Here is a 26,345-nt window from a genome sequence, read left to right as displayed (position 1 = left end):
GCATGCATGGTACGCTGGAAATCACTGAGTCATAGAATTCTAGTATAGTTTGAGTAGGAGGGCACCCCAAATACCATCTCGTTCCAACTTTCCTACCATGAAACACCTCCCACTATCCCAGATTATTCCAAGCCCTGTCCAACCTGGCTTTGAGCACTTCCAAGGATGGGGCTGCCACAGCTTCTCTAGGCAACCACTGCCAGGGTCTGCCCACCCTGATATGGAAGGATTTCTTCCCAATATCCCATCTAACCCTGCCCTCTGGCAGTGGGAAGCCATTCCCCCTTGTCCTGTCACTCCAGGATCTTGTCTAAAGCCCATGTCCAGCTCTCTTGTAACCCCTTTAGACAATGGAAGGAAAAAAAGAATTTCCTTTGCCAGATCAGCCAGGATGCCCACCTGATCTCATGACAGGTGTATGAGGAAAAAAGCAGAGCACGAGTGGTTGTAGTTCAAGGTAAAATTGCCTTAAGAAGGAATCCCATGATCTGGCTACTTCAGAAGCCAAGCAGGGGAATTGTGGTGAGTAAGTGAGCTGGTATTGCTGTCGGATCAGGCTCCCAGCAGCTGGTTTTACTTACTACATTACAGCCAGTCCTACTCCCAGCACAGCTGATCATGCCTCAGCCCTCTGACTTTAAGCAGAGGCGTCTCCTAAACCTCTGGAGAAATGGAAAGATAGGCACAACAGCCCTGAGCTGAGCAGCAGCTCCAGCTGGGAAGAAAAACTGAGTGCTGGGAAAAGCAAACCACTGCTGGTGGTATTAACTTATCCCAAGTGTGGTTAAGACATTAACCAGGCTAATAGCAAAGAGAATCCAAACAACTGCCTGTGATTTTCTGAGTGTCACTTCCAGCACAGGCAGAAGGTGCACGCTGTACAAGTACTGACAGGTTTCCATGTGCTGGAGAGTGAGAGAAGCAGTCTTAGCTGCCTGATGAAAATGCAAATTTCTCTTGGACTTGGTTTAGGCAGCTCATCCCAGTGCTAAAATTAAAAAAAGAAAATTAATAAAAGGCAAGTTTTCCCAGGTTATCATTGCTATGGTGAAAGGAAACAGAAGGCACTTGTGCAGCAAGTGGTATCAGTTCTTGATGCAGTGTCCTCATTAACTGCTAAAAGAGTAATTAGAAATTGAAAACCAATCATTGCATTGCTCCATGATGTTCTTTTCTCTTTCTTCCTTCCCCCTTCAGACTGTGACTTAGAAGTGATAATTGGCTTTGATGTCAGTGATGTTGGGCCCGGCCAGAACATCTTCACTTCCCAGCGAGCCCTGGAGTCCAGAGTGGAGTCTGTGCTGAACAGGATAACACAGATGCAGAAGATCAGCTGCACTGGCAACCAGGCACCCAACGTCAGGGTGGCCATCATGGCCCAGGCCCAGGGGGGACCCGTGGAGGGGCTGGATTTCTCTGAGTACCGGCCTGAGCTGCTGGAGAGGTTCCTGGACATGCGGACCCGCGGGCCCTACTACCTCAGGGCAGACACACTGAGGTCCTACCTGAGCAAATTCCGGTCCTCACCCGCTGGCAGCACCAAGGTGAGTCAGGGCCAAGGCCTCTGGGGTGGTACTGGCCGGCAAAGCTGGCTTCTGGTGTCCTTTAGTTGGTAAAGAAACTCTAAATTCATAATATATTTTTGAAAATTAATTTAATTAATTGAATTTATCCACCATAAATTTAGTCACTTAAACCCTGCTTGTTTGCAGCACTCTCCCTGCATTGCCAAGGTCCTGACAATTGATGGGCATCACTTCAGCCAGTTCTCACAATCACTGCTTAGCTGCAAATTCTTGCTCTCCAGATATTTCCTGTGTTGTTCTCTAGCAACACCTGCATGATGTACAGGAGCAGGAAGGTACAGGAACTTGGCACAGGAATGCAGAGCTTCATGGCCTGGAAAAGGTGTAGAAGTCCCCTCACCTTCTCTCAGATGAAGCATTGGAAAAAGGCCCTTCAGTTTGCACACAGATTGTGTTTCATGCCTGAAATATTCTGGGTCCTGACAGAAATTTGTTTCTCTCCCAGGTCATAATCCATTTTACTGATGGTGTGGATGAGCCAATAAGTCAGCTGGAGGCTGCTTCATCTACTTTACACTCAGAAGGTAACTTTTTGCTCTTCCAGGCAGTGATTATAGTCCATGTTAACATGTAGCCCATTTTACCACCACTTCTCCTAAATCCATCTGCTTTTGATAATAAGAGCTAACGATTTTGTGAGCTCTACATGCACTTGCTGTTCTTCACTGCCGTCCTGTGATGTTTTAGCTGCCTGCTGCCACCTAAGCATGTGGGCAACTTGCACTGGATGTGTCTGAAGATGCTTGTTCTCCATTGAAAAGGAGAAATCAAAGATGTGGATATCACACCGGAGGGTGATAACACATGGTTAGCACCTCTCCCCATCACAAAACCCCCTCTGCTTCTCCCTGCCAGGAGTCAACGCTCTCATCTTCGTCGGGCTGGACCGAGTGACCAACTTTGACAGAGTGATGCAGCTGGAGTTTGGCCGTGGCTTCACCTACAACAGGCCACTCAGAGTTAATCTGCTGGACTTGGATTTCGAGCTGGCAGAGCAGCTTGTAAGTAACTTGGCACAGGCAGTGCTGCCTTGTAATGCTGGAGGAAAGCCCACGGCTGGATGTCCTGCGGGGCTGAGCCGTGGCTGGATTACACCCTCTTGGCTCTGCTCCTCTCCCCTCCCTACCTCACGTCAGCTCCTTTCACAGATGCCACAGCAAACAAAGTTCAGAGCAGATCACAGTCTCTTCCCACTCCTGAAGAAACCCTACTCCAGCCAAGGCTTTAGGTCAAATGGGATGGGATAAGATGCCATCAAAAGCTGTAGTGCCAAAAAACCCGCCCTCTGCCTGTGTTTACACTGTTGTTTTTTTTAGCCTTACAGTAATGCCCTGTTGTGCCTGGTCAGTGCTAAACCTCTTGTAGAAGCGTTGCTTTCGAGGTTTCTTTCCCTGATCTCATGCACTGCCTGTATTTTAGACATGCTTTTAACAAATGTAGGAGTTGCCCTTTTAAGTCCCTTCCAACCTAACCCATTCCATGATTCTTTCTTCTTCTTAGGTTTACTTCTTTCCCAATGCATAGTCCCTCTCGAGTGTTAACTTGCTGTCAGCCTCAGTATGTCCAGTTCCTCCCACCTCCTCAGCTGCTACCAGCATGATTGAGCTCCTTTTCCAATAGATTTAATAAGATTGGGCTTAACCACTGGTCCCTGTGGTAAACCTGCTGGGCACTTCCCCACAAATCAAAATGCAGCCACTTGTGAGTGAGCCTTGGGTTTTGGGATAAGAGTTGGTCCTCAGCCCCTCCCCAGGTAATTCAGCCCAGAAAAATCCTTCCAAAATGTAAATGTGCAAAGCTGGCAGGAAACGTTTGCAGCCAGCAATGTACTTGGCAAAGAAAGTGATTTTTTCCCTCTTTTTTCTGTTGGATGATGTAAAACCAAGCTGTGGTTTCTCTGAGTCCATATCATTCTTTTTAACCTTTTGTTTTCTTCTTTACTGTGTGCTTGCAAATTGTTCTCAGCCTGTGGGTTGCTGGTGAGCTGCTCACTGCAGAGACTTTATTGTGGCCTGCTCCACAGCCTGGATTTTTTCCTTTGGGGATGGGATTTCTCTCTTTAGTGACAGGCACAGCTCTGGGGACTGATGTCCTACTACATCCACTCCTGCCCCACGCAGTTTCTGTTTAAACCCTTCCCTCTGATGTCCAAAATCAGCTGTTGGGGCTCTGGCATGTTTCTAATACTTTCACTTCCCATTTTTCCTGCAGGACAACATCGCAGAGAGGACGTGCTGCAAGGTCCCCTGCAAGTGCTCAGGACAGAGGGGGGACAGAGGTGTGCCAGGCCCTATAGGACCAAAGGTAGGTCACTCCATCTGGGGATGAGGAGTCCCTGTGCACAGGAGCCTGGTGGTGACGTGCAGGTCCTGTAGTTGCAGTGGGTGATGTTAATGGGGAGATCAGCTCCATTTACTCTCCCCCTTTGAAAACTGACCCTGGGACATGCAGAGCAATAGAGAGCTGCTCTTCTTCCCTTTCCCCACAGCCTCAGTGCTGCAAAACATCCAAGAGGGCAGGGATAAATGGCTGGAAAGACAGGGTGAAACATCCTGTGAAACAATTTAGGGATATCAAAAGGAGATTGTATCTCTCATTAACACATATGGCCAAGCAGCTGCTTTGTCCTTATCTAAGAAAACCTTGAATATCAACCGCAGAACCATGAAGGGAGTTAATAATTTTCTTTGTTGTCTTCTAGGGTGTCACAGGGGATCTTGGCTACGGAGGCTACCCTGGTGATGAAGGAGGACCGGTGAGTGATGGCCCTTGTTCAAATGGGGACCTCACCATAGTCAAGTGTTTGGAGGTGTTTCCACTAAATTAAAAGCCTCCAAACTTTTTTCCTGCTGGGAATGTGGATGTGGGTTAGAAGAGGCAGCAGAACTCTGAGTTTCCCACACCTGACGTGCTGAGTTGCTGGTCCCAGCTTCTCCCAAGAGAAAGTCAGTAGGGAGCTTCTCAAGAGCTGGAGAAGGATAATGGGGGAATAAGTCTCATTATTTGATGCCACCCATCTCTGTGCTATTCCCCAAGGCAAACAAAATCCTCAAGTTCATCAAATGTGCAGCCTATGCCAAAGTTATCCACACCACCTGCAGCTGAAAGATTTGAGCTAGTCCAAAAGTGGAACCAAAAGTGATGTTCCTATCCCTCACACGGCAGACAACGTGAATCCCATGAATTCATACTAACACTTTTCATCCAAACTCTGCATGAATCCCACGTCAGCCCTGGAATAAACATCCCTCCATGCATCACTCCCAAGGGGTGAAGCTGAGGCCAAGGGGCTGACGGTGCTCATGGCTTTTCCAGCAGCACAGGAGGGGCCAAAGGCTGCAGTGAGACATCCCATGCCAGGCAATGCTTTCCTGGGGCTTGAAGTTCAGGATGAGATTAGACATCTGTGCACAGCTCTGAGGGCTTCATCTTATCATTTTAGTTTTGGAAGAGAAGTTTCACAGAGCTCTTTCACAGCTGAGGGACTGGGAAGGATGTTTCTCTCTCCATGATGAACACTTGCAGTCTCACTACGTGAGGAACGTTGTGGGCAAGAGATGGTGGGGTGGCCAGGCATAACCTGCTGCTCCTGTGCCTCCAAGCCACCTCCTGTGACAGGTAGCCACAGAAACAGGCTTAGCAGACAACTCCTGACTTGTTCTTTCCCCTTTATGCACCAGGGTGAGCGTGGACCTCCGGGTGTGAATGGGACACAAGGTTTCCAGGGATGCCCCGGGCACAGAGGAACAAAGGTACGTGTGGAACAAGCCTGCTCAGAGCAGGGTGGGAGTCCCCCAGGGGTAGCTCCTGCTGCTTCAGGAGGTCACACTTGAGTGGTTGTGTCCACCTGGCCAGGCACCAGGGCTTTCAGAGGCTGTTGTGGCTTTGGTGTTGCTGTGAAGAGCAGAAAGGCAGCCCAGAGACCCAGCCTCAATCCACAGACAAGGATCTTCTGCAGTCTGGCTCTGGGGGAAAGGTTTGGAAGGGATGGATGTGCGTGTCTTGGCACAGGGCTGGGACAGTGAGTGGGTGGAACTCTGCTGCTGGGGAACAGGGAGACAAGTGTGAGCCATGGCTGAGGCTTTAAAGAGGGACCTTGAGCTAATGCTCCAGGACAGCAGCTGTGCCCCAAGCCAGAAAAGGTGGTGAAACATATAATGTTTATGGGAAGTAGTGAAATTAAGGGGATGTTTCCTACCATTTGCTCTGACCACATGATCCTCTGGCAGGGAGAAGAGGAATGCATGAACCAAGCCCATTAGCTGAGATGCTGAGTTTCATTAAAAATCTGTTCAGCCTTGGACAAAGGCACTAAGACTGGCTCTGGACTAACATAAAAATGGGTGCAGGGAGAAATGAAAGTCAGTGAAGGAAGAGTTGTGGCTGAGGAGTGAGATGTTTTATTGGATCAGCTGGATTCACCCCCATGCCTCACATATTTTATCTTGGCACAAGTATTGGGGAAGCAGCTGAAGACAAACATGGATATAAGAGAAATTAGGGAAAGTCCTGTCCTGGTCATGGCTCTGGGTCTGCCATCAAGCCTAGCCCTCCTTCTCCACTGCTCCCTATGGCAGTGAGCTGGACAAAAGTGGAGTAACTCTCTTTTTTATCTCCTTAGGGTTCTCGGGGATTCCCAGGAGAGAAGGTAGGGAGCTATTTCCTCATGCCACAGCAGTGGATAATGAGTGTGTGGCATATCAGTATCCCCCTCCCCATTCCCCCTCCCTCTCAGTGAGCATTTGCCCCTTGCCTCCCTTCCACAGGGTGAACTGGGAGAAATGGGTCTGGATGGCATTGATGGAGAAGAGGTCAGTAATTTTAATTGTTTTTCTCTTAATGACTTGATGCTTCAGTCAAGTGTCTGAAAAGCACCTTGGAAGTAGCAAATATTCTAAAATAGTTTTCTTTTTTTTAGGGAGACAAGGGTTTGCCTGGCTCCTCTGGAGAGAAGGGATACTCTGGCAGGAGGGTAGGCTTTAATCTCTTTTACAGTGGGGCTAAATGATGGTGTAGAGGTGGATTTGAGCCAGGGGAGGGTGGAAAGCCATCGTGCTCCCCTCAGGGCTGAGGGCTGGGCAGAGATGCTTTCAACAAGCAAGAGCTGCTCTTCCTAACTCTCCATCTCTCCCCACAGGGAGATAAGGGAATCAAGGGTGAACGAGGGGAACGAGGCGACCGTGGGCTCCGTGGAGATCCGGTAAATACTGCTAAGGCATCTTCTTGATTTTCCACCTACTTCCCACTGATCCTGGGCTCATCAGAGAGGGTGGCTCTGGATTATTAAATGCTGTTTGACAGTGGCAGTCCCCATGACAGAGCAAGGACTCAGAGGTGACACATGGGTACCGCATGATACCAACCCGTCAATCACTGTTTCACCATATTTAAATTCCCCTTCCTTGTCTTCTTCAGTTTTACTTCTCAGGTGAAAAGCTGTTTCTGTCTGAAAACACCAGCAATACTTCATCTATTTCAGTCAAAAAGGAAAAAAGAAGAGTTGGTTCTCAGCTCTAGCAGAGCAGTTTATGAGATTTAATTTTCATGTCGCACTTACACAGATGTTTCTCATTGCTCTGTTGCTTTCAGGGAGATTCAGGAGCTGATAATACTCAACGGGGCCCCAGAGGACAAAAGGGTGAAATTGGACCAATGGTAAAATTTCTTTGTTGTCTTGTGTTGTTTTTTGGTTTTTACAACAGAACGGGCCAGAGAATGGGAGAAAAAAGGATGCTGCCAAAAAGATGCAAGTTCCTTAAACTCATTGTGCCTTGTCAGATGGAAATACTTTTTTCCACTAGAAAATATTGTTGGTTTGCAACCAAAACTTTCTCTGGGAAGATGTCAGTTTAGAAGATGTTTTGTGTAAAAAGCACCTTTTAAATTTTTTTTTTATTATTTTACAATGCCTTTTTGGGATATTGCCTCTGAAAAGAACTTGGAAATTACCTTTGTATGGTCTCATGGGTCATATACAAAAGCAGAGAACTGATTAGATTACACCAAATCTAAACCTCCTGATTCACCTGAAACCTTTTCAAGAAAAAAAACCCCACATGCTACTTGGAAATTTTCAAAACCCACCTGTTTTCACATAGTCTCACAATAAAAAATGCATCTTAATTTGTCAGAAGGCATTTCCCAAAGAATAGGAATGTTGACTTCTGCTGGCTCAGAAACCTTGATGGAAAGTCTCTGAGTTTTTAGAAGGATTCTCATCAAAGGCAGGACTATTAACTTGTGTGAAAGCATGAAAGGAGCCATTTTTTGAGAACTGAATCTGTTTCCCCAGTGCCTGCTCATCTCAGGGCTCTCACTTGAGTTTTGTTTTTCCCTTAGGGAGATCCTGGACCGGCAGGGCTGGAGGGCCAAGACGGTGAAGTGGGGAGGAGGGTGAGTAGAGTTGCCAGACCTCCAGTCAGCAAGGCCCAAGCTTAGATTGACCATAACTTTTCCCCTCCTTCCTTTCCATGTACTTTGTTTCACAAACATCAGGAATTCAACTTCAAAACCCAGCAAGCCACCCCAAAAACAAGAAAAAAAATCCCAAAAGGAAAATGCCTCATGGCTTCCTGGCTTGTTGTAGAGACTTTAAAAGTCGAATTTATTCCCATGCAAATAACTCAGTGCTCAGATCAGTGGAGTTACACATGATTTATATACGAGACCAGGTTGGATGGTGCTTGGAACAACCTGGTCTGGTGGAAGGTGTCCTTGCCCATGGCAGGGGATTGGAATTAGATGGTCTTGAAGGTCCCTTCCATTCCAAACCAGTCTGTGATTCCATGATATGCATCTGCATTTGGCTGCTGGTTTTGGGAAAGGCAAAAACTGAGCTGGAGCAGGGATGTCTGGGATGTGTTCCCTGCTGCATGTCCCTCCTGTCCCAGGGATGGTGACACACTCCTTACATGCTTGAGGGAGCAGCTCGCCTTCGTGGGGGATATGAGGAGAGAGAAAACATGCCCAAGTCTGATTTAAGAGATCTGACCATATGGATTTCCCTTTCCCCCAGTGGTTTAAAACATCCAAATGTAATTTTTGGACTATAAAAGAAGCATTGATAAAAAGCATTTATCTAAAAACAATAGTGAAAGGTGTGCTTACATATTAGCTGAACAAGCCTCGTTGTTCCTTCCTTTGCAGGGCATGGCAGGACGAAGGGGACCCATAGGAGTAAAGGTAGGTGGTGATGGGACAACACGTGGGGCTCCTGGCACACCATGGGCCAGGCAGCTTCAGCACCCAGAGGGATGTGCAAAGAGAAGGCACATGCAGGCTTTGCTTGTTCCTCTCTGCCTCCTCTCTCCTCCAAATTTCCCAACTCCTCCTCCTCCTCCTCCTCCTCATCTTCCTGTGTGCTCCTTGCTGGACTCGGTGCAGAACCAGCTGTCCACGTACCTGCCTGTCTCCCACAGCATTCCCTGGTCAGATGTTTTGTCCCTGTGTGCTGCTGGGGCAGTGTAACAGGGCCAAGGCATGATGGTTGATGCCCATCAATTGCAGGAGGCAAATTGCCCCCACCATCACTGTGCTTATTGTCTGCTATCACCAAAAAAAAAAAAAAAAAAAAGCCCAACTGAAAATCTGTTCTTCCCTGCACTTTGTGGAGCTGTGGATACCCTGATCTCCCCTTTCCCTTCCCATGGTGCTGAGCACATCTTCCCATGCTAACCTGCACTGTGCTGTTTTATACTTGCAGGGCACCAAGGGCGCGCCTGGCCAGCCAGGGCCAGCTGGAGAACAAGGCATGCGAGGGCCACAGGTCAGTGAGTGCACAGCAGAGGGAAGGCCTTGCCTCATGATGCTGGGTGTTACTTCATCACAGCCACTTCCCCAGAGAGTCTCACCCACAAAGACTGTTGGGATTTGGGTGTTTTTGGGTGTGCTGTGGCCTGGCCGTCCTGCCTGCTGCTGTGTTCACACCAGCCAAGGTGTGATGTGTTTGCAGAGCATCTCTCAGACACTACAGAATTTGCTTCCCCTTGGATCTTGGTGTGTTTCTGCCCACGTGTGCTGACACACTCTCTTTTCTTCCCACACAGGGTCCTCCTGGCCAGGTTGGCACACCAGGCATCAGAGGAGAGCAGGGTGTCCCTGGACCCAGGGTAATCCTTCTGCTGCTTCCCAGACATGCTGTTGTTGAACTAATAAGATCCAATGTGTCTTCACATTCCCCTCTCCAAGGGCTCCAGCTCTAGTCCCATCTCTTTTAACACTCTCTTCCAGCATGATTCTCTTCTCAGCTTATGCTTAGGATTTCTTGATCAAGAGTTACAGAAGAGAAAGAGCTAAAAGCAACCACAGAGGGGTCAGGACTTCAGAGTTTGGCTCATTATTGCAATTTAAGTTAAAGAGGATCCCTGAGTGGCTGATGGGGCATCTCTGTGATGTTTCATCCTCTGAAGCCAGAGCATGACCATCTCACATGCCTGCAGGGGCCACCCCATGTATTTATTTCTCCCTCCTGCTGCATTCCTCAGCCACATCCTTTGACACAAAGCCACATTGCATTTCCCCACCCCCAGCATGATTTTCCCCCTCCTGCTTTCCCATGGATATTCTCTTAGGGACAATAGAAATTGCTGTTGGCATTTGCATTGAACTGAGCTAGATCTCCAGCTCCTCCCAAACATGAAGCAGACTTCTGAATTTCCTGAGGTGTTTTGAGAGACACCAGCCCTAGCAGTCAGTACATGATTTCTGTGGTCATCCAGTTCCCTAGTTCCTGGTACCTGAGTTTCCTTGAACATTGCCAACATGCCTCTCCTCATTTCCATTCCAGGCTGGGAGTGGACCTCCAGGACCCCCAGGAGAACGTGGCAGGATTGGTCCCCTGGGAAGGAAGGTATGTCTTCAGGAGCACTGGGCACCAGCAACATTGAAAAGCTGCTGGATTTTGCATGGGCTTAAAGAAACACATGAGATGAACCTCTTGGGCTTGCACAGTGTGGCAGAATGCTCTATGAGAACAAACCAGTGTTGATGGGGTGGGGAAGGCTCAGAGCAGCCTGGGGTTTCAGCACATCCTTTAACAGATGCTCCTCTTTTTAGGGTGAGCCTGGGAACCCTGGACCCAAAGGGCCAAATGGACAGCCAGGCCCACGAGGAGAGATGGTGAGTGTGGCCATGCCCTCCCGCCTCTAAGGACACTTAAGGAATTTTAAGGAACATTTAAGAGTTTCACAACGCCCTGTGGCTTCAGTGGGTTCTTTCTATTGGTGCTGCTGGACCTGTGGGGTTTAAGTTGTTTACATATCACATATCATTTACATATTAATGACTCTGGCTTTCCAATTTTAGGGTGATGATGGACGAGATGGAATTGGTGGCCCGGGTCCTAAAGGCAGGAAGGTAGGTGTGTGCTCAGCATTCCCCCCTCCTCAGCAAGGACAAGGAAGCAGCCAACACCTCCAGTGCAGATGGATGAGGGAATTTTCTAGAACATATCCAAATTAACTTTTCTGTTGTTTCAGGGAGAACGTGGCTTCGTAGGTTACGCAGGGCCAAAGGTGGGTGCAGCCTATGAACTGTGCATTTATTTTCCAAGGAATTTTCCATGGGTCTGTGCAGGTTTAGAGCTGCTGTTTGTGATTTTCCCCTCCTAGGGTGGACCTGGTGACCGTGGTGTTGCTGGAGGCCCTGGCCCCAAAGGAAACAGAGGCCGCAGAGTAAGTTGGACCATGGTACAAATTTTCCCTTCTGCATGAATGCCCTGAAAGATGGACACATCTTTTCCTCCAAGTGCTCCTGGGAGTCCTCCTGCAGATGTTCATGGAGGGGATTTCTCTGCTCTCTCTTCTAGGGAGATGCAGGAGTACCTGGGACACCTGGTCAGAAAGGAGAGATTGGATACCCTGGGCCATCTGTAAGTGTTCATTGCATTGCTGGTTGGCTTCATGTAATGGTCCCTGTGGGTTCCAGGGGTTGAAAAATAAGTCCATCACTGTCTCCTGCTGATTTCAAGTCAGGGAAATCCCTCTTTATTTGTCTTGGATGTGTCTCTATAAAATTTTAAGCAGCTGTTTATCACTGACAAATATTTATCCTTCCTCAAACCAAAGGAAAAACTCAAGGGACATGTTCTTACTGGGCATTAGGAATTCCCCATGGCAATACACCCCTTAAAATTCCTTCTAGGAGATTCTCATCTCTTTATCATTCACCACCCCAGTCAGGATAGGGGCATGACCAAATCTGGCTGGCACAAGGCTCCCTAGAAAGGCCAAAGGTGAACCTGGAGCATCATAACTCATAGAATGGTCTGGGTTGGGAGGGACCTGAAAGAACATCCAGTTCCAACCTCCCTTTTGGGTTTGGCCTCAGCTAGGTTTGCTTCTCACACAGAAGAGCCCTGCACTTTGTTGCTGGAAACACAGCTGAAGACAGACAGATTTTCCCATGGCTCAGTAGTTATTCTGACATGTTTCATAAGGCACCCTGGAGATAAACTTTGCACTCAACTTCTCTTCATTCTTTGAAACAGGGCCTTAAAGGCGAGAAAGGAGAATCCAGAGATGTAAGTGTGGCACAATTTCTCTCTTGTTTTGGAACACCCCTGGGTTGGCTGTGTGACATATTTCTCTCCCCCTCTTTCTTTATTTCCTAAAGCAATGTGCGCTGGTGCGGAACATCAAAGACAAATGCCGTGAGTACCTCCTCAGGGCCTTGCTAAGCCCCCCTCTCTCTACCCTTATTTGCCCATCATGTTACAAGAATGGCACTGACCAAGCTGTTTGTTCCTCTCCATCTTTTCCACAGCTTGCTGCTATGGTAAGTCTCATTCAGTCCTTTAAACCCTAGGGTGGCTGCATGTTGCTCTCCCCATGTATCAAGAATTTACTGAGGACACTGTCCTTGATCCTGACAGCTGCTTAAGTCATGACTTGTTCCTGATGCCCATTCCCCAACAGGTCCCAAGGAGTGCCCTGTCTTCCCAACTGAGCTGGCCTTTGCTATTGACACCTCCTCGGGCGTTGTGAGGGAGGTTTTCAACAGGATGAAGCAAACCGTGCTCAGAGTGGTCAACAACTTGACCATCGCTGAGAGCAACTGTCCCCGGGGAGCACGGGTGGCCCTGGTCACCTACAACAACGAGGTCACCACCGAGATCCGCTTTGCTGACTCCAGGAAGAAATCCAGCCTCCTGCAGCAGATCCAAAACTTCCAGGCAACGCTGACCACGAAGCCACGCAGCCTGGAGACCGCCATGTCCTTCGTGGCCAGGAACACCTTCAAGCGTGCCCGCAGTGGCTTCCTGATGAGGAAGGTGGCTGTCTTCTTCAGCAACGGGGACACCAGGGCGTCCCCGCAGCTCAACGATGCCGTGCTGAAGCTCTACGACGCCGGGGTTGTGCCGGTGTTCCTCACCAGCAGGCAGGATGCGGTGCTTGCCAGAGCTCTGGAGGTTGGGGTCCTTCAGCCTTTCTTTAGTTTCTGCTCATGCCCTCGGTCTGGTTTCATGGTGTTGGATGCCACAAGCAATGCTTGGCTTTCAAGGGCCTCTCAAATGTGGAAGGCTGGCTAAATTCATCCATCTATTAGGAGGGAAACCCTAATTTTGTAATGCCCACAGCACATGCTGGGAAATGCTAGTGAGACCACTCTTTTCCCAGGCCATGGCTCAAATGTGGGATGAAACAGAGGGAAAAGTCTGACAGAAAGGCAAAGGGTGGGAAGGTGGGAGTACATTAGCTTTGTTGGCAGAGGGAGAGTGGACAGACAGAGATTGAAAGCCACGAAAAAGCCCCAGATAAACTCACTGAGCACTGGTTCAAGTGGTCCCTTTTCTTAGAGTTTGTGGCTCTAAACTGACATCGGGGACACGAGGCTCCTACAAAAGGGATCCACCAAGAGCATTGTGCTGAGCAGAGAATTCCTCAGAGTTGTGGGCTGCCCTGCCCTCCCCTGAGCTGAGAGCAGCAGAAGGCAGCGTTACTGACTCTGTGTGTTTCTGTTTCCCTCTCACCAGATCAACAACACAGCGGTTGGTCACGCCATTGTTCTTCCAACCAGCGGCGGTCAGCTGAATCAAACCATTCAGAGGCTTTTGACTTGTCACATTTGTTTGGGTAACGCATCCAATTTCTCCTCTAGACACTTCCAAATCCTTCTGGCCACGCAGCAGTGGGCTGTAAAGAAGGGAATCCCAACTTGGGAGTCGGCCCTTCTGTTGATGGATACAAAGGGATTCTTGGGTTGAGCGGAAATCATTGGCATTGTGAATGAGTTTTGCTGGGCGTTCTCTGCTTTGTAAAGAGAAGCTCCTTTTGTGTCTGGTTGCCGCTTTTACAGCCTAAATACTGATAGCTAAGTGTTCTAAAAGATGGCCTTCTGCCACTTATGACAGACTGCTTTAGGGATCCCCTTGGACAAAGGAGCATATAAAAAATACCAAACACATAACTGAATGTGTTGTGGGATGAAATGACTTTGGTATTGAGCAATGGACTGGAGAATGTCCAGGGCTTGATGGTATTTTATGTGACACAAGAGGTGGTTACAGTGATGAGGGAGGGTTGTGTTTGGGTCCTGCAGGTGAAACCAACCCCCTGTGTTTCTTCCCCAGATGTGTGTGACCCCCATCCCAGCTGTGTTGGATCTGGCCAGAGACCTTCCTTCCGAGACAGAAGGGCAGCCCCCACTGATGTGGACACGGACATAGCCTTCATCCTGGACAGCTCCGAGTCCACCACCCCCTGCAGTTCAGCGAGATGAAAAAATACATTTCCCACATTGTAACCAACCTGGAAATCAGCTCAGAGCCAAAAGTATCCCAGCACCATGCCAGAGTGGCTGTTCTCCAGCAAGCTCCTTACGAACACGAAACCAACTCAAGCTTCCCACCAGTGAAAACTGAGTTCTCGCTAACTGATTATGCATCCAAAGAGAAGATCATTAATTACCTCCACAACCAAATGACCCAGCTGCACGGCACGAGGGCTCTGGGAAGTGCAATCGAACACACAATCGCTCATGTCTTCGAAAGCGCGCCGAGCCCTCGGGATCTAAAAGTCATCGTTCTGATGATGACTGGAAAGGTGAACAAAAGAGAACTCGAGCACCTGCAGAGGGCTGTCATCAGTGCAAAATGCAAAGGGTACTTCTTTGTTATCTTGGGCATTGGCTGGAAGGTGAATGCCAAGAACATCTACAGCCTCGCCAGTGAGCCCAACGATGTGTTCTTCAAGCTGGTTGATAAACCAGGAGAGCTCCATGAAGAGCCCTTGCTGCGTTTTGGCACGCTGCTGCCATCCTTTATCAGAAGTAAGTGCAACATCCTGCAGCCCAAGTGTCATGGAAGGGGCAGCAAATGGCCTCTGAAAAGTTTTGAGCAGCAGCATCTGCTGAAGTTAGTCTCCTTTTTTTTGTTTGGTGCAATTTGGGCTGCTCATACTTTACCTAGTTGAGTATGTCTGGGTTTTGCTCACCTTGGCCTCCCCATCCCCTTCCATGTTGATCCACCAAGTAGAGTTTGCACTTCAGTGTGCTCTGCCTTGGTGTCCATGGGCTCACCTGTGAATTCTGATCTCATCCCACCTGGCTTGCCTCTCACATAGGTCCTGCTGAGGCCCTTTGCAGCACTTCCTCGGTGCTCCTTCAACACCCAGCAGATCTTTCTTCCCAACTTCAGCATAAACATCATGTCCAGCAGGCCCTTGGCTGGCTCAGGCTGAGATCTGGAGTTGCTCTGTGCAGATTTAAGGACAAGATGTACAGGATTCTTTGCTCAGGGATAAATAAAGCTGCTGTATTTGGGACGTGCTGACTGTGCCTCAAAAATCTACATCTCAGCTTAGCTAGAGAACCCAGGCTGGACCTCCAGATCCTAAACACACCCATCCAGCAAGGATAAGAAGTAGACCTCTTTTAGGAAATCTAATTTTTAGCAAAAATTCCTGGAAACCATATCAATGGGCTGATATACCACAGATTCAGGAATGTCTTGCACTAAATAGAAAGCAAACATATGGAAATAAATGTTTAGGTTATCCCAGTTTGCTTTTTCCATTTACTGCTTACAGCAGTCCTGGAAATTTCTAACTCTTGATTACCTGTGTGGTTGGAAGTGCCCTGTTACAAGAAATGTGTTTATAAGTGACAGACTCAGGCAAACAGCCCTCTTGTAGTTAAAGCCCTCATGTTTATAAACTGAAATAACAAATCTCCCATCCCAGGATGTTGCAGTAACCAAACATCGAGCAAGAAAAGGAAACTTATTTCCTTTTTTTTTTTGGTTTCTTTTTAATTAAGAAGAAATAAATGTAATGTGTTGGTGGTGGGTATCCACCATCCTCAGCTCCAGTATTTAATGTCTCTCTCTGTCTCCAGGTGAATTTGCTTTCTACCTGTCTCCAGAGATAAGGAGACAGTGTGAGTGGCTCCAGAATGGCCAGCAAGTCCAGGGCCAGCACCCTGTGCTCGTTGGGCAGAAAGCAGTGTGAGTAATGCTTTGGGAGAAAGGAAAGAAAAAGCAACTTTGCTTTCAAAAATCAGGATTGTCTTTTAATTAATATAATTCTAATAATATTTCAATTAATTTTACTGGTTCCCCCAGTGCTGTGTCAAAAGAGCAACAGAGATATCTTGTAGAAAAGGGTGATATATCATTTTAAATTTGGGGTAAATTTCATGTTTATAGATGTATAAAAATATGAAGGAAATATATGCTGACTTTGATTGTGTAGGTCAGGTATTCCAGAAATTACTTTGAATTTGGGGCTTTCTGCTCCAAACATTATTTTCAGAGGCTGGGCTGCCCTGGGTTATCTGATACACAGAATCCAGCACAGCACACATGCTAATATTTTCTGAAGAGAAGTGAAAGCTTGTTGTCACCCAGACTCACTGGTGGCACAGAGCTGTCCTGGCTTCAGAAGGCCAAGCCTCTTGAAGTCAGGCAGATCTGTCTGCTGAGTTCACCCTTATCAGAATAAGGGGATGAGAGATGATAAGAGAATCACAGAACAGTTTGGGTTGGAAGGAACCTTAAAGAACATCTTCTTCCAACCCCTCGCCATGGGCAGGGACACCTTCCATAGGGGCACTTTTTCACTGCTTGGATCTAAGCACTTTTCACTCTTCACTGTGAAGAGTGAATATTTAAGGCTGGCAAAGACTCTTGACCTCAGGTGGGTTCCTGCCAGTGATTTTTACATCAACTCACCTCCATTTCCAACATTCTGCTCAGGTTCGTGGCTCCCAACGCGACCGCCAGCCGCACCTTCCCTGCCAGCACCACGGTCAGCGCCACCATCAAGCCAGCGGCGAGTGCCCACGCCAGAACCACTCCTGCCAGCACCACGGCCCAAGCCAGAGCCCCTGAGACCACCCCAGCCAGCTCTGTGGCCCAGGGCAACGCCACTGCCCAGGGAGCAGCCAGTGCCACCACCACGCACAGCAAAGCCAGCGGCCGGGCTGCCACCACCAACGCCACGGGCACCGCGGCCGGCGGCAGGAGGAGACACAGCGGTACGTGAGCGGCTCTCCCCGTGTGGGCAGGGCCTCCCTCGAGGCTGAAACACAGCAGGCTGTGGCTCTTCTCGCCCCCTGAGAGGATTATTCCTGTGGGAAATGTCACCCAGAGGGCAATTTTCGGTTTTAGATGTAAATCAGGAAGTCTGTGCTGGGGCATTGCCAACTTGCGTTAAGAATTTTGTGCAAGAATGGGTGCCCCTAGGCAAAACACAAGCAGGATCAATCCATCCCTCTACAGAGAGCTTCTCTTTCTAGTGACTCATTCTAGTGGCTCATTTGTTTCCATGTTTTCCTTGGAGCATTGCCCCTTGGCTAAGTTTTGCTATTAATGGTGATTCACATAATGGTATTGTTTGAACTCTCAGTTAATAGGAATAGTTAGTTCATCAATGGATCAGTCTGCAGACCTGTTTAGGAATGCCAAGCCTCTTTCATGTGAGCACAGTTCATAAAAAGGGGTATTTTTGCAAGGGGGTACAGGCAGATCTGCACTAGCTGAGTGAGGATCAAAAAATGTGTTCAAAAAATGTGTCAAAAAAACCAAAAAAGCACAGGGAAGCTCATCCAGTCACTGATGGCAAGTCCCTGCCTAAATAATTAACAAAAAGCAGTAAATAAAAGCAATCAGCTTTTGCAAGGCTAATGCTTTTATCAGCTTGAGGGGAATAAACTTTTCTGGGTGTTTCTTGCCTCACCAGTGCTTCAAGCAGTGTTTATAAAGGTCTCATCCAGTGATCTGCCAGAGCAGAAAAACCTTTCCAAAACATCTTCTTTGACCTGTTAAGGTTATCATTCCTGGAAATGTCCAAGACCAGGGCTTGGAGCAACCTGGTGTAGGGGAAGATATCCCTGCCCATGGCATGGAGTTTGGAACGAGATGGTCTTGAAGGTCCCTTCCAGCCCAAACCAGTCTGTGATTTTATGTTCACTCTTAGGCAGGCTTGGCTTGAAGGTCTTCAGCAGCTCAGTGAATCCATTGCACCCTAGAGAAGGAAGGATCTGACTGGGCTCATTTACAGCTGTTGGGAAAGCGCTGGGAATTTCAAGCTGTGAGAATCTTGCAAATAAAAAAAGAAAAAAAGAAAAAAAAGGGGCTTTGATTTGCTAGATTGCAACAGATTATTAAAGATAAATAAACCACTTGGTGAATCATCTGATCTGTGGAAAACAAAGCCTCCCCTATGGGGGCATTTGAGACAGCCAAGTGCCAGCCTGGCTTGCACTTGCCATGGAAAGAAGGTCCTGCAGGACCGAGGCACTTCTTCCTTGAGATCTTTTCCCTCTTCATTCACTGCCTGGTGTCCCTTCTAATTCTGATTCTGATTCTGAATCTGATTCTGATTCTGAATCTGATTCTGATTCAGATTCGGATTCGGATTCAGATTCGGATTCGGATTCTGATTCGGATTCTGATTCTGATTCTGACTCTGATTCTGATTCTGCCCTGCAGCAAAGACCCACGACATCCAGATCACAGACATCACCGAGAGCAGTGCCAGGCTGCGCTGGGCCAGCCCTGAGCCCCACAGCACCTTTGATGTCACTGTCACCTTGGCACAGGATCACTCCCTCGTGCAGAGGCAAAACCTGACCGGCACCGAGCACGTCATCCGGGGGCTCAGGAGCGGGCAGAAATATGTTGTTGTCATCACTGGCTCCCAAAAATCCCAGCCCAAAGTAACCTACACAGGGTCATTCAGCACGAGTAAGTGACTCTCAGGAGCATGTGGGCATTTATTTTTTTTCATTAAGTGGGCACAAAAAGTGGGAGGGGAAAAAAAGAATAGGGATCGGGAATAAGTTGGTACAAAAATTGCAGCCCTGGCTGTGCTAAGTTGTGTCACTTCATGTCTGCTGTCACCAGCAGGGTATGAGACATAGTAAATGTGTTTCTGAAAAATGGGAGTTTGCACTCCAGTGGGGTTAAATCAGCACAGAATGTGGGATCATTAAAGGCAGTCCCAGAGTGGGTTTGTTACGTGCTGGAGGGTTTGTACATCGGTGCAAAAGGTCTTGGTGGGGGCCCAGTCTGCACTACTGCAATTAATAATGAGTCAAACTGGTAAACTCAGTCCAGCCTGATTTCAAAATAAGCAAGAAAAGCTGCCTCCCTAGCAGCCAGTCACATAGCTACTGATCTGCTTCCCACACTACCCAGAAAAACCCACAAAGAGGAGATGAAACAGAAGGTTTAGTCCCTTGGGGATCCAAGCTCCATGTGTACACATCCATCACCAAACTCTCTGGCATGGCCAAAGGTTGCTGTCTAAGACACAGCCAATTTTTTTTTTAATACAGTTGGCACAGAGGTGACTTGGCTTGGTGGTGTGAAGTTTGTGCTGGTCCTGCCAGTGCCATGTCTGGCTTCCTCTGGCACTCCCAAGACAATTCCAGTGCCCACGGAGAGCCTTTCCTCTGGCTTCAGTGGGTTTGGACCAGTCCCTTACCTTCACAAGCAATAAACATGCCCACAAAAATGTTGAGAAAAGACATCAGTGGGTAGAAGTAACATTTGCATGTGCTGGATTGGAGCTCCCAATGCCCAGGGAAGCTGCTTTTCCCATGGAATCAACCTTGAATGGGAATAAACTGAGTAGGCAGTGGTGGCAAGCTGTGACCTGGACACTGAGTAGGATTGTCCCCCTTAGCCACAGCCAAACCACGCACTAAAGAAAAGCAAATCCAGCCCTTCCCGTGGCTGCAGACCCCTCCATGGAATTTTTTATACCTGTGCCAATCCTCACCATAGAGGGATGTGAGGCCTGATGGGAGGAGTGTGCTCCCAGGGAGCCCTTGAGGGAACAACAGAGTACAGATCCATCAGGGATTGCCTCCATGGGGGGATGCCATTTTTGTTCTGCCATCTCCAAGGCCAGGAGACCAAAGCTAAAGTGGCTCCAGAGAGGCCACAGCCAGCCCCTGAACCCCTGCCCTGTCGATGCTGTGGGGTGAGTGGGGCCATCCAAAGCAGCCCCATGGGGCCCTGGGGATGCTCCTCTGTGGTGATCCCTGAGGATGAGCCCAAGCAGAGCCACTGGGGAGGGAAGGTGATCCCATCCTGGCACAGCTGGGCAGTTGGGGATTGCCCATCCCATCAGCTGCCTCCAATAAACATTTCTCCTATGTCTGTGCTGGGCTAAACAGATCCAGACCTGGTGCCTGTGCTGGAGCAGGGGCTGGGGGTTGTTTGTGACTCTCCTGAGGGTGCTGCTGCTGCTGCCTTCCCCTTGAGTGACTCTGCCTCCCCCACAGAGACCCAGGCGCAGTCCCAGGTGTCCCTGGCCAACATGATGCTCAACACTGAGCCACTGGAAGGGCCTGAGAGCGGTGAGCGTGGGGGGATTGCTGGGCTGGGGGCTCACAGTGCCACTAACACCAAGGGATCTGCAAGTCCTGAGCATGGCCTTGGTGACACCCTTGGCAGCAAGGGTCAGAGCCCTGCTTTGGGGTCTCTGCCCCTTTTCATGGCTTTGGGCGACATCAAGCTTATCACACTGGTGCTGTCACACGCCATCAGTGTCACAACCCCTCCTCCAAGGGCCTGGAAGGGCTCTCAGCCTTCACCCAGCAGCACAGCCACTGCAGCCATGCCAACAATGGATCTGCCATCCAAAACTCATCCCCGAATCATCGCTCCCGGGTTTTCCTTCAGACATTTTGCTTGTGCTGGGGCTCATTTTCTTCACAAAGTGGTCTGAGAGCACGGGGAAATGCAGCCAGGAGTTGTGGAGCTGCTGTGGAGCTCTGGCTGCTGGTGTTGAGTGGGATGAGCATGGATCTCAGTCATGCCTGGCTGGTGGCACCACTGGAGCTTTGTGCAGCTGAGGGGTTGAGGGCTTGTGCTGGACCAACTCATTTCTCCTTCCTGCATGATCCACCATCCTTCCCTTCCCGTGTGCTCCTGCTCATTTGGCCCCTCTCCCTGCCACTGCCACCCCCCTCATCCCCCCTTGTTCCCACCAGGTGACAAGTACCCCCTGGCTTTATTTAACCCCTTGTTTAACCCCCTGGCACCAGCCCTTGGCAAACCAGGTGTGTGGGCTTCTCCTGCTCCAGGGAAAAGGGATGTGCTGAGTGCTTTGCTCTGCACTCCCGCACAGACCTCTCCATCTCAACTCCATTTGCTGACCCACTTGCAGCAGATGCCTCTGCCTGAGGATTTATGGCAGCCAGCAATCTGGGGGGAGCATTCCCCAAGGACGCTAATCCAAAGGTTTTCAACGGGATGAAGACTCTAAAGAGGGCAGGGAATTGGGGGTGGGTTTAGCTGAACCTCTTCTAGTTCATGGGAGACACCCATGTGTAAATATTCCCAGAGACTTTGGAGGAAAGCCCACACTCTGCCCTCCTTGTATGGGTAAAATAGCATGGATAGCCCAGCATAGCTAATAAAAACTCTGGGATTTGGACCTAAATTATCATTTTTGGGGCAGGAAAGGAACATATGTTTAAGTCTTCACTGAGCCTTCACATATGCCAGGTGCAACTTGCTTTTAGAGATAAACACACTTAAGGACTAGAAGTCACTGCCAAGACAAAGAGCTTTGAAGACAGGGTGGGGGGATTTGTGTGAGGGCTCAGTCCTCAGGGCACCAGTGGGGAATAAAGAGTTCCCACCATGTTGCTCCCAGGATCTGGGGATTGGATCTGTGACAAAACCAAGAGCAAGAAGAGGTAAAGGAGGCTGAGGAAGGTTTGTATCCAGCAAAGCAAGACAAAACACACAAGAGGGAAATGCCACCATTCGTGACCCAGACTTTATTTTCCATTTTCCCCCTCTCTTTTCAATCTCTTTGCTTTTTCAGCTTTTAACCCTCTCAGAATCACTTAACCTTTGCACCTTTTGCCATGCAGATTGGCCAGACCCTTGCTTGCTGGACTTTGACATGGGCATGCAGTGCAAGGACTATCAGATTGTGTGGTTCTTTGACTCCAAACACAAGTTCTGCAGCCAGGGTTGGTATGGTGGCTGTGGAGGTAATGCCAATAGATTTGAGACCGAAGCTGAGTGCTATAACAAATGCTTAAAGCCATGTAAGTACCCCATGAGGATTCACCCTTTTTGCATTTTGCCCTGTTGTCAAATGATGTTTGGATCAGAGAGAAAATACCATTTAAAATCCAAACCCGTGCACTTTTTCCTCCTCCAGCAGCAGATGAGAAAGCCATGCAGCAGCCACCTCTTGAGAAAAGATTCTCATCAGGTAACACACCCCCTCCAAAAAAAATGAATCATCACAAACAAAGCAAAGCCATTCTTTCACCCTGACCATTTCACAGCATGCATCCAAGCCTATCCAACCCCAGATCAAAAGTAGCACAGAGTTAGTTTTCACTTGCTCCTTCACACGTCCATGCCCTTCCATCTGCTTTGCATGAGCCAGTCACTTTGCATGTGTGTTGTCCCACCAGGATGTGCTGTGCTGGCACAGCCTGGGTGGCAAAGCTCCCTGGATTTCATCAGGGACCTGGGGTGGCTGAACTGGAGCGTGGCATGGTCCCAAACTGGTTTGTGTTATCTCTGTGTGACCAAGAAGCGCCACCCCTCTGCTGGAATGCAGAGAATTCCCAACATTTCTCTGCCTGTAACCAAAACACCTGATGGAAAGTGACTCCATGGGGCTTGGGCATTGCATGGAGACGTTTTCCTCCATCACCAAAAGAGAAAAGCCAAGCTTGAGGGAGGAGCCTGCAGGAAAATGGCGATGCCCTCCCTTCCTCAAGGAGTTTCTGAGGTTAAGGGGTTATGTTTGCAAACCCCTTCAAGACCTGGGAAGGGAGAAGAGGCTTGAAATCACCTGTGTTGGTTCAGCAAGGGCTTGGGACGGGAACAGAGCCCAGAAAATCCTTATCAGAGCAGCCTCCCCCTCCCAGAGGTGTTCTAGGGTCCTTTGTGGAGCTTTTTTGGAGGGAAACCAAGGAGTGAAGACAACTCTGATATCTAGAGGCAGGGCTTTAGTCCTTGCAGTGGCAGAGCAGGGTTGGAAAAGGCAAATTACAGACCCACCTCATTTGCCTTTCTTAGGTTCATTTTAGGATCCTTAAATGTATTCGGGAATTTTTGTCACTGGCAAAGATGTGGAGGAAAGGAGGAAGCGGCCACCGCCAGCCACAGAGATGTCTGGGGTGGCAGAAGGGGATTTCAAGGTGCTTTGGGGATGCAAATGGGCACCATGGATCCTCTGGCTGTAATCTGAGCACTTTGCTGCCAGAGGAAGCAGCACACAGCTTCACTCCAGAGCAGGATTCCACCCTGGGAGAGCAGGGAAGCCTCCCTGATGAGGTTTTCTCTGGAGGGCACGAGTTTCTGCTAGCCCTGTCCCACAGGCCAGCCCCTTCTGATCTCTGTCACATGCTTTGATGATGTTTCCAGCAACTGTTTCTGAGGCTAAAGTGATATTTCATCAACTTGGCACCGCTCTGCCCTGGGCACAGAGTCAAGGAAAGCAGCCTTGGGGCCCTGGAGGGATGTTCAGGTCTCTGCCCGCTGTGCTCTGCTCACTTTATTCCATTTCCATTTTCTGCAAAGCCAGAGCTGGAATCCACATGGAAAATGGACACAGGAGTTCAGTGCAGCTCAGCTTTTAAGGTGCTCAGGCTCTGGGTTCAGCCCTTAGCAGGTGCAACAATGAGAAATCAGTTGAGCTCCCAAACTTTAAGGCACTTTGGGTGCAAAAACGTGCACCAGACCCACTTCCCCTTGAAAGCCTTTAAAATGCTGTGATCCCCATTAATTATGGACTTTTTATAGGTCATTTTTCATGTGTAGATGTGGAACATGAGGCATGGTTTAGTGGTGGGCTTGGCAGTGCTGGGCTCAAGGGTCTTAGAGGACTTTTCCAGCCTTAATGATTCTATGGTTTTATTTTTTTTATTGTTATTAACTTTTTTACCATGACAAAAGTAACTCTTAAGTGTAACTGAGGAGCCCAGGCACACATTTTCTCCGTGGGATGACTTAAAACCCTGTCTCTCCCCATCTTTTCAACGTGCTACAGCTCAAAACACATTTTAACTCCCTAGTTCTTGCTCTCCATCAATTCTTGGAAAATTTTGGGTAAGCTTTTGTTTCATTTCAGACTGAAATAGGGGCAAATTAGGTTATATACACAAAAGAAATCCTTCTGTTTTGATTAGTGTTTGGATTTCATTCCTGTGCAGGGTTTGGGGTAGAGTCATTCCTGCGTTCACATCTGCTGGATTTCAGTGTTTTGGAAGGTGGGGAAGAAGGGAGATGGGCTTTGGAGAAAGAAAATCTGGATATAAAAAAGGCAAAGAGCCTGCCTAAGGCATGGGGAAGCCTTAGGCTGTAGGAGCCCAAAAGCAAAGCTGAACTGGAAGGTCAATACTGATTTCTGACTCCCCCTTCCTTATCTGTGGTGTTTATGCTGTGCTGAGCACAGGTGGCACAAGCTCCTTCTCCTTTCCTGTGTGAAGGGAGGTGTGTGACCTGATGGCAAGTCAGTGGCTGATATCAGATATTTTTTTAATTTTATTTTTTAAAAATGATTTGGCGATTTCATTTTGCCACAATCCGAGCGCTCTGTTGTTTTGTCCCCCGCTCACCCAGCCAGGAATGCAGGATGCAATGTGGTGGACTCAGGAGCATCTTCACATGGAAAATTTCTCTTTTAAGTGAAGTCAGTCATTTTAATGGTGCCAGTACTTCTTGCCTTGCAGCCCAGCCAGTCCTCTCCAACTCATTTCCTACAGATCCAAGGGATTTGCAGGCAACCACTGCCATGCAGTACTCCTCCTTCATCACTCCTGGATGCATGGCAGCAGCACAGGAGACAAACAAACTGGTGATCTCCAGAGAAAGAGGTTCTCTTTGCAAAGATGGAGATGGGATTTAGTCATCTAAATCAGGAGACTGCACAGTCTGAGCTGCGGATGCCCTTTCCCAGCCTGCATTCCAGCCCTGCCCTGCAGACGCACTCAGAAAAGGCTGTGCTTCGCCCAGGAGCGCCACTGACCCTGTTGCTCCTGGTTTTTCCCACAGTGATGGATGTCTGCCGGCTGCAGAAGGACGAGGGCACCTGCAGGGACTTTGTGCTGAAGTGGTACTACGACCCCAAGACCAAGAGCTGCGCCCGCTTCTGGTACGGCGGCTGCGGCGGCAACGACAACAGGTTCAACACGCAGAAAGAATGTGAAAAACTCTGCACCCCTGGTAAGAGGGACCAGCCACACCCTTGGCATCCCCCCTCTGCTGAGCCTGGCAGTTTGTCTTCCTTCAAAATCCAGCATCAAAACCTTATTTGTTCCTTCTTTCCCCACCAGGTACCATCAACTCCAGCGCGGTGGCGGCGATGGGGACATAGAGCCAGGGGCCGGCCAACACTTACCTCTGAGACAGCATCACCTTTGCCACCTTGCCCCTATAGAAGCTAAGGGTATAGACAACCTTGCACTGTAATATTTCATGCTTTTAACTCCCAGGCAAACCCCGAGGAGAGGGTTTTGCTGCATGACCTATCAATATGGTGCTAAACTGTTTGTGGACTGAGTGCTACACGTGCCCGGGTTATATTGTATAGCTTCAACATTGCCAAATATTTACCCAAATGCAGATTGTTATTGTCTCTCAACATGTCTTCTAAATTAGCCTTTTTTCCCCCCCAATTCTGGCTGTCTGCCTATATAAGGCATCACAAAAATGAGTCAAAAAAAAAAAAAATCATAATAATTTCACTGCAACTTGTTACCTGCTTGCTTTTATCCTTCTCATAACTGAGCGTAACTTTACAGGGGAAGCCTTTGTGTAAGAGAGTGGCTGATTCTGATAAAAAAATTGGTTCCATTTCCACTCTTCCTCTTTTGGTTTTTTTTTCTTTTTTCTCCTTTTGCTGGATTCAGTCTCAGACTAGATCTCTTGTATGCATTTGTACCACATGTGGCCAACTGAACTAGCAAGGAAAAGGAAGCAAAGTTTCCAAATGCAAATGCACTGCTGGGACCAAGGCCTCAGTTAACAAATCTTTAAATTGTGGTGTAGGATGCCTCTGGCATTCTTCTGATGTTGTATGTTTTATAAAATACAAAGCAAAGCAGTCTGGGGAAGGGGAGCAGTGGGAGGGAGGGGGGGGTTTTATTTTTATTGTGGATTCTGTGTCAGGAAGTCTATACAAAGAACTTTTAAATAAAGTCTAATGGAGGTTTTGAGAAACTTGTGGGTTTGTCTTTGTTAAAGCCAGTGTGGGTATCAATGGAATAATTTTCTAGGGTCTGGAAAGCAATTATTTTGGGGGGAATCCCACTGTTCCTCAGAGGGAGGATAGA

General features: G+C 48.5%; 1 protein-coding gene across 1 annotated transcript in view; it reads left to right on the top strand.

Moving 5' to 3' along the window:
* The window catches only part of COL6A3 (collagen type VI alpha 3 chain), a 57,817-nt gene extending 31,688 nt beyond the window's left edge, over nucleotides 1-26,129 (top strand). The window contains 36 exon segments of the mRNA XM_030951866.1: nucleotides 1,198-1,544; nucleotides 2,032-2,110; nucleotides 2,442-2,587; nucleotides 3,798-3,890; nucleotides 4,288-4,341; nucleotides 5,267-5,338; nucleotides 6,208-6,234; nucleotides 6,353-6,397; nucleotides 6,505-6,558; nucleotides 6,724-6,786; nucleotides 7,176-7,241; nucleotides 7,926-7,979; nucleotides 8,733-8,768; nucleotides 9,289-9,351; nucleotides 9,632-9,694; nucleotides 10,372-10,434; nucleotides 10,641-10,703; nucleotides 10,890-10,940; nucleotides 11,063-11,098; nucleotides 11,195-11,257; nucleotides 11,392-11,454; nucleotides 12,073-12,105; nucleotides 12,198-12,234; nucleotides 12,348-12,359; nucleotides 12,500-12,993; nucleotides 13,558-13,657; nucleotides 14,155-14,280; nucleotides 14,283-14,852; nucleotides 15,918-16,026; nucleotides 16,777-17,057; nucleotides 18,514-18,768; nucleotides 20,316-20,390; nucleotides 21,918-22,097; nucleotides 22,214-22,267; nucleotides 25,066-25,236; nucleotides 25,347-26,129. Of these exon segments, the coding sequence (XP_030807726.1) occupies nucleotides 1,198-1,544; nucleotides 2,032-2,110; nucleotides 2,442-2,587; nucleotides 3,798-3,890; nucleotides 4,288-4,341; nucleotides 5,267-5,338; nucleotides 6,208-6,234; nucleotides 6,353-6,397; nucleotides 6,505-6,558; nucleotides 6,724-6,786; nucleotides 7,176-7,241; nucleotides 7,926-7,979; nucleotides 8,733-8,768; nucleotides 9,289-9,351; nucleotides 9,632-9,694; nucleotides 10,372-10,434; nucleotides 10,641-10,703; nucleotides 10,890-10,940; nucleotides 11,063-11,098; nucleotides 11,195-11,257; nucleotides 11,392-11,454; nucleotides 12,073-12,105; nucleotides 12,198-12,234; nucleotides 12,348-12,359; nucleotides 12,500-12,993; nucleotides 13,558-13,657; nucleotides 14,155-14,280; nucleotides 14,283-14,852; nucleotides 15,918-16,026; nucleotides 16,777-17,057; nucleotides 18,514-18,768; nucleotides 20,316-20,390; nucleotides 21,918-22,097; nucleotides 22,214-22,267; nucleotides 25,066-25,236; nucleotides 25,347-25,387 (4,139 nt within the window). The 3' untranslated portion in view covers nucleotides 25,388-26,129.
* Nucleotides 26,130-26,345: the final 216 nt, after the last annotated feature.

This window comes from Camarhynchus parvulus, chromosome 7 (assembly GCF_901933205.1).
Source record: "Camarhynchus parvulus chromosome 7, STF_HiC, whole genome shotgun sequence".
Classification (NCBI taxonomy): Eukaryota; Metazoa; Chordata; class Aves; order Passeriformes; family Thraupidae; genus Camarhynchus; species Camarhynchus parvulus.
Note: the sequence above shows the minus strand (reverse complement) of the source record. Positions and strands in the feature narration are given on the sequence as shown.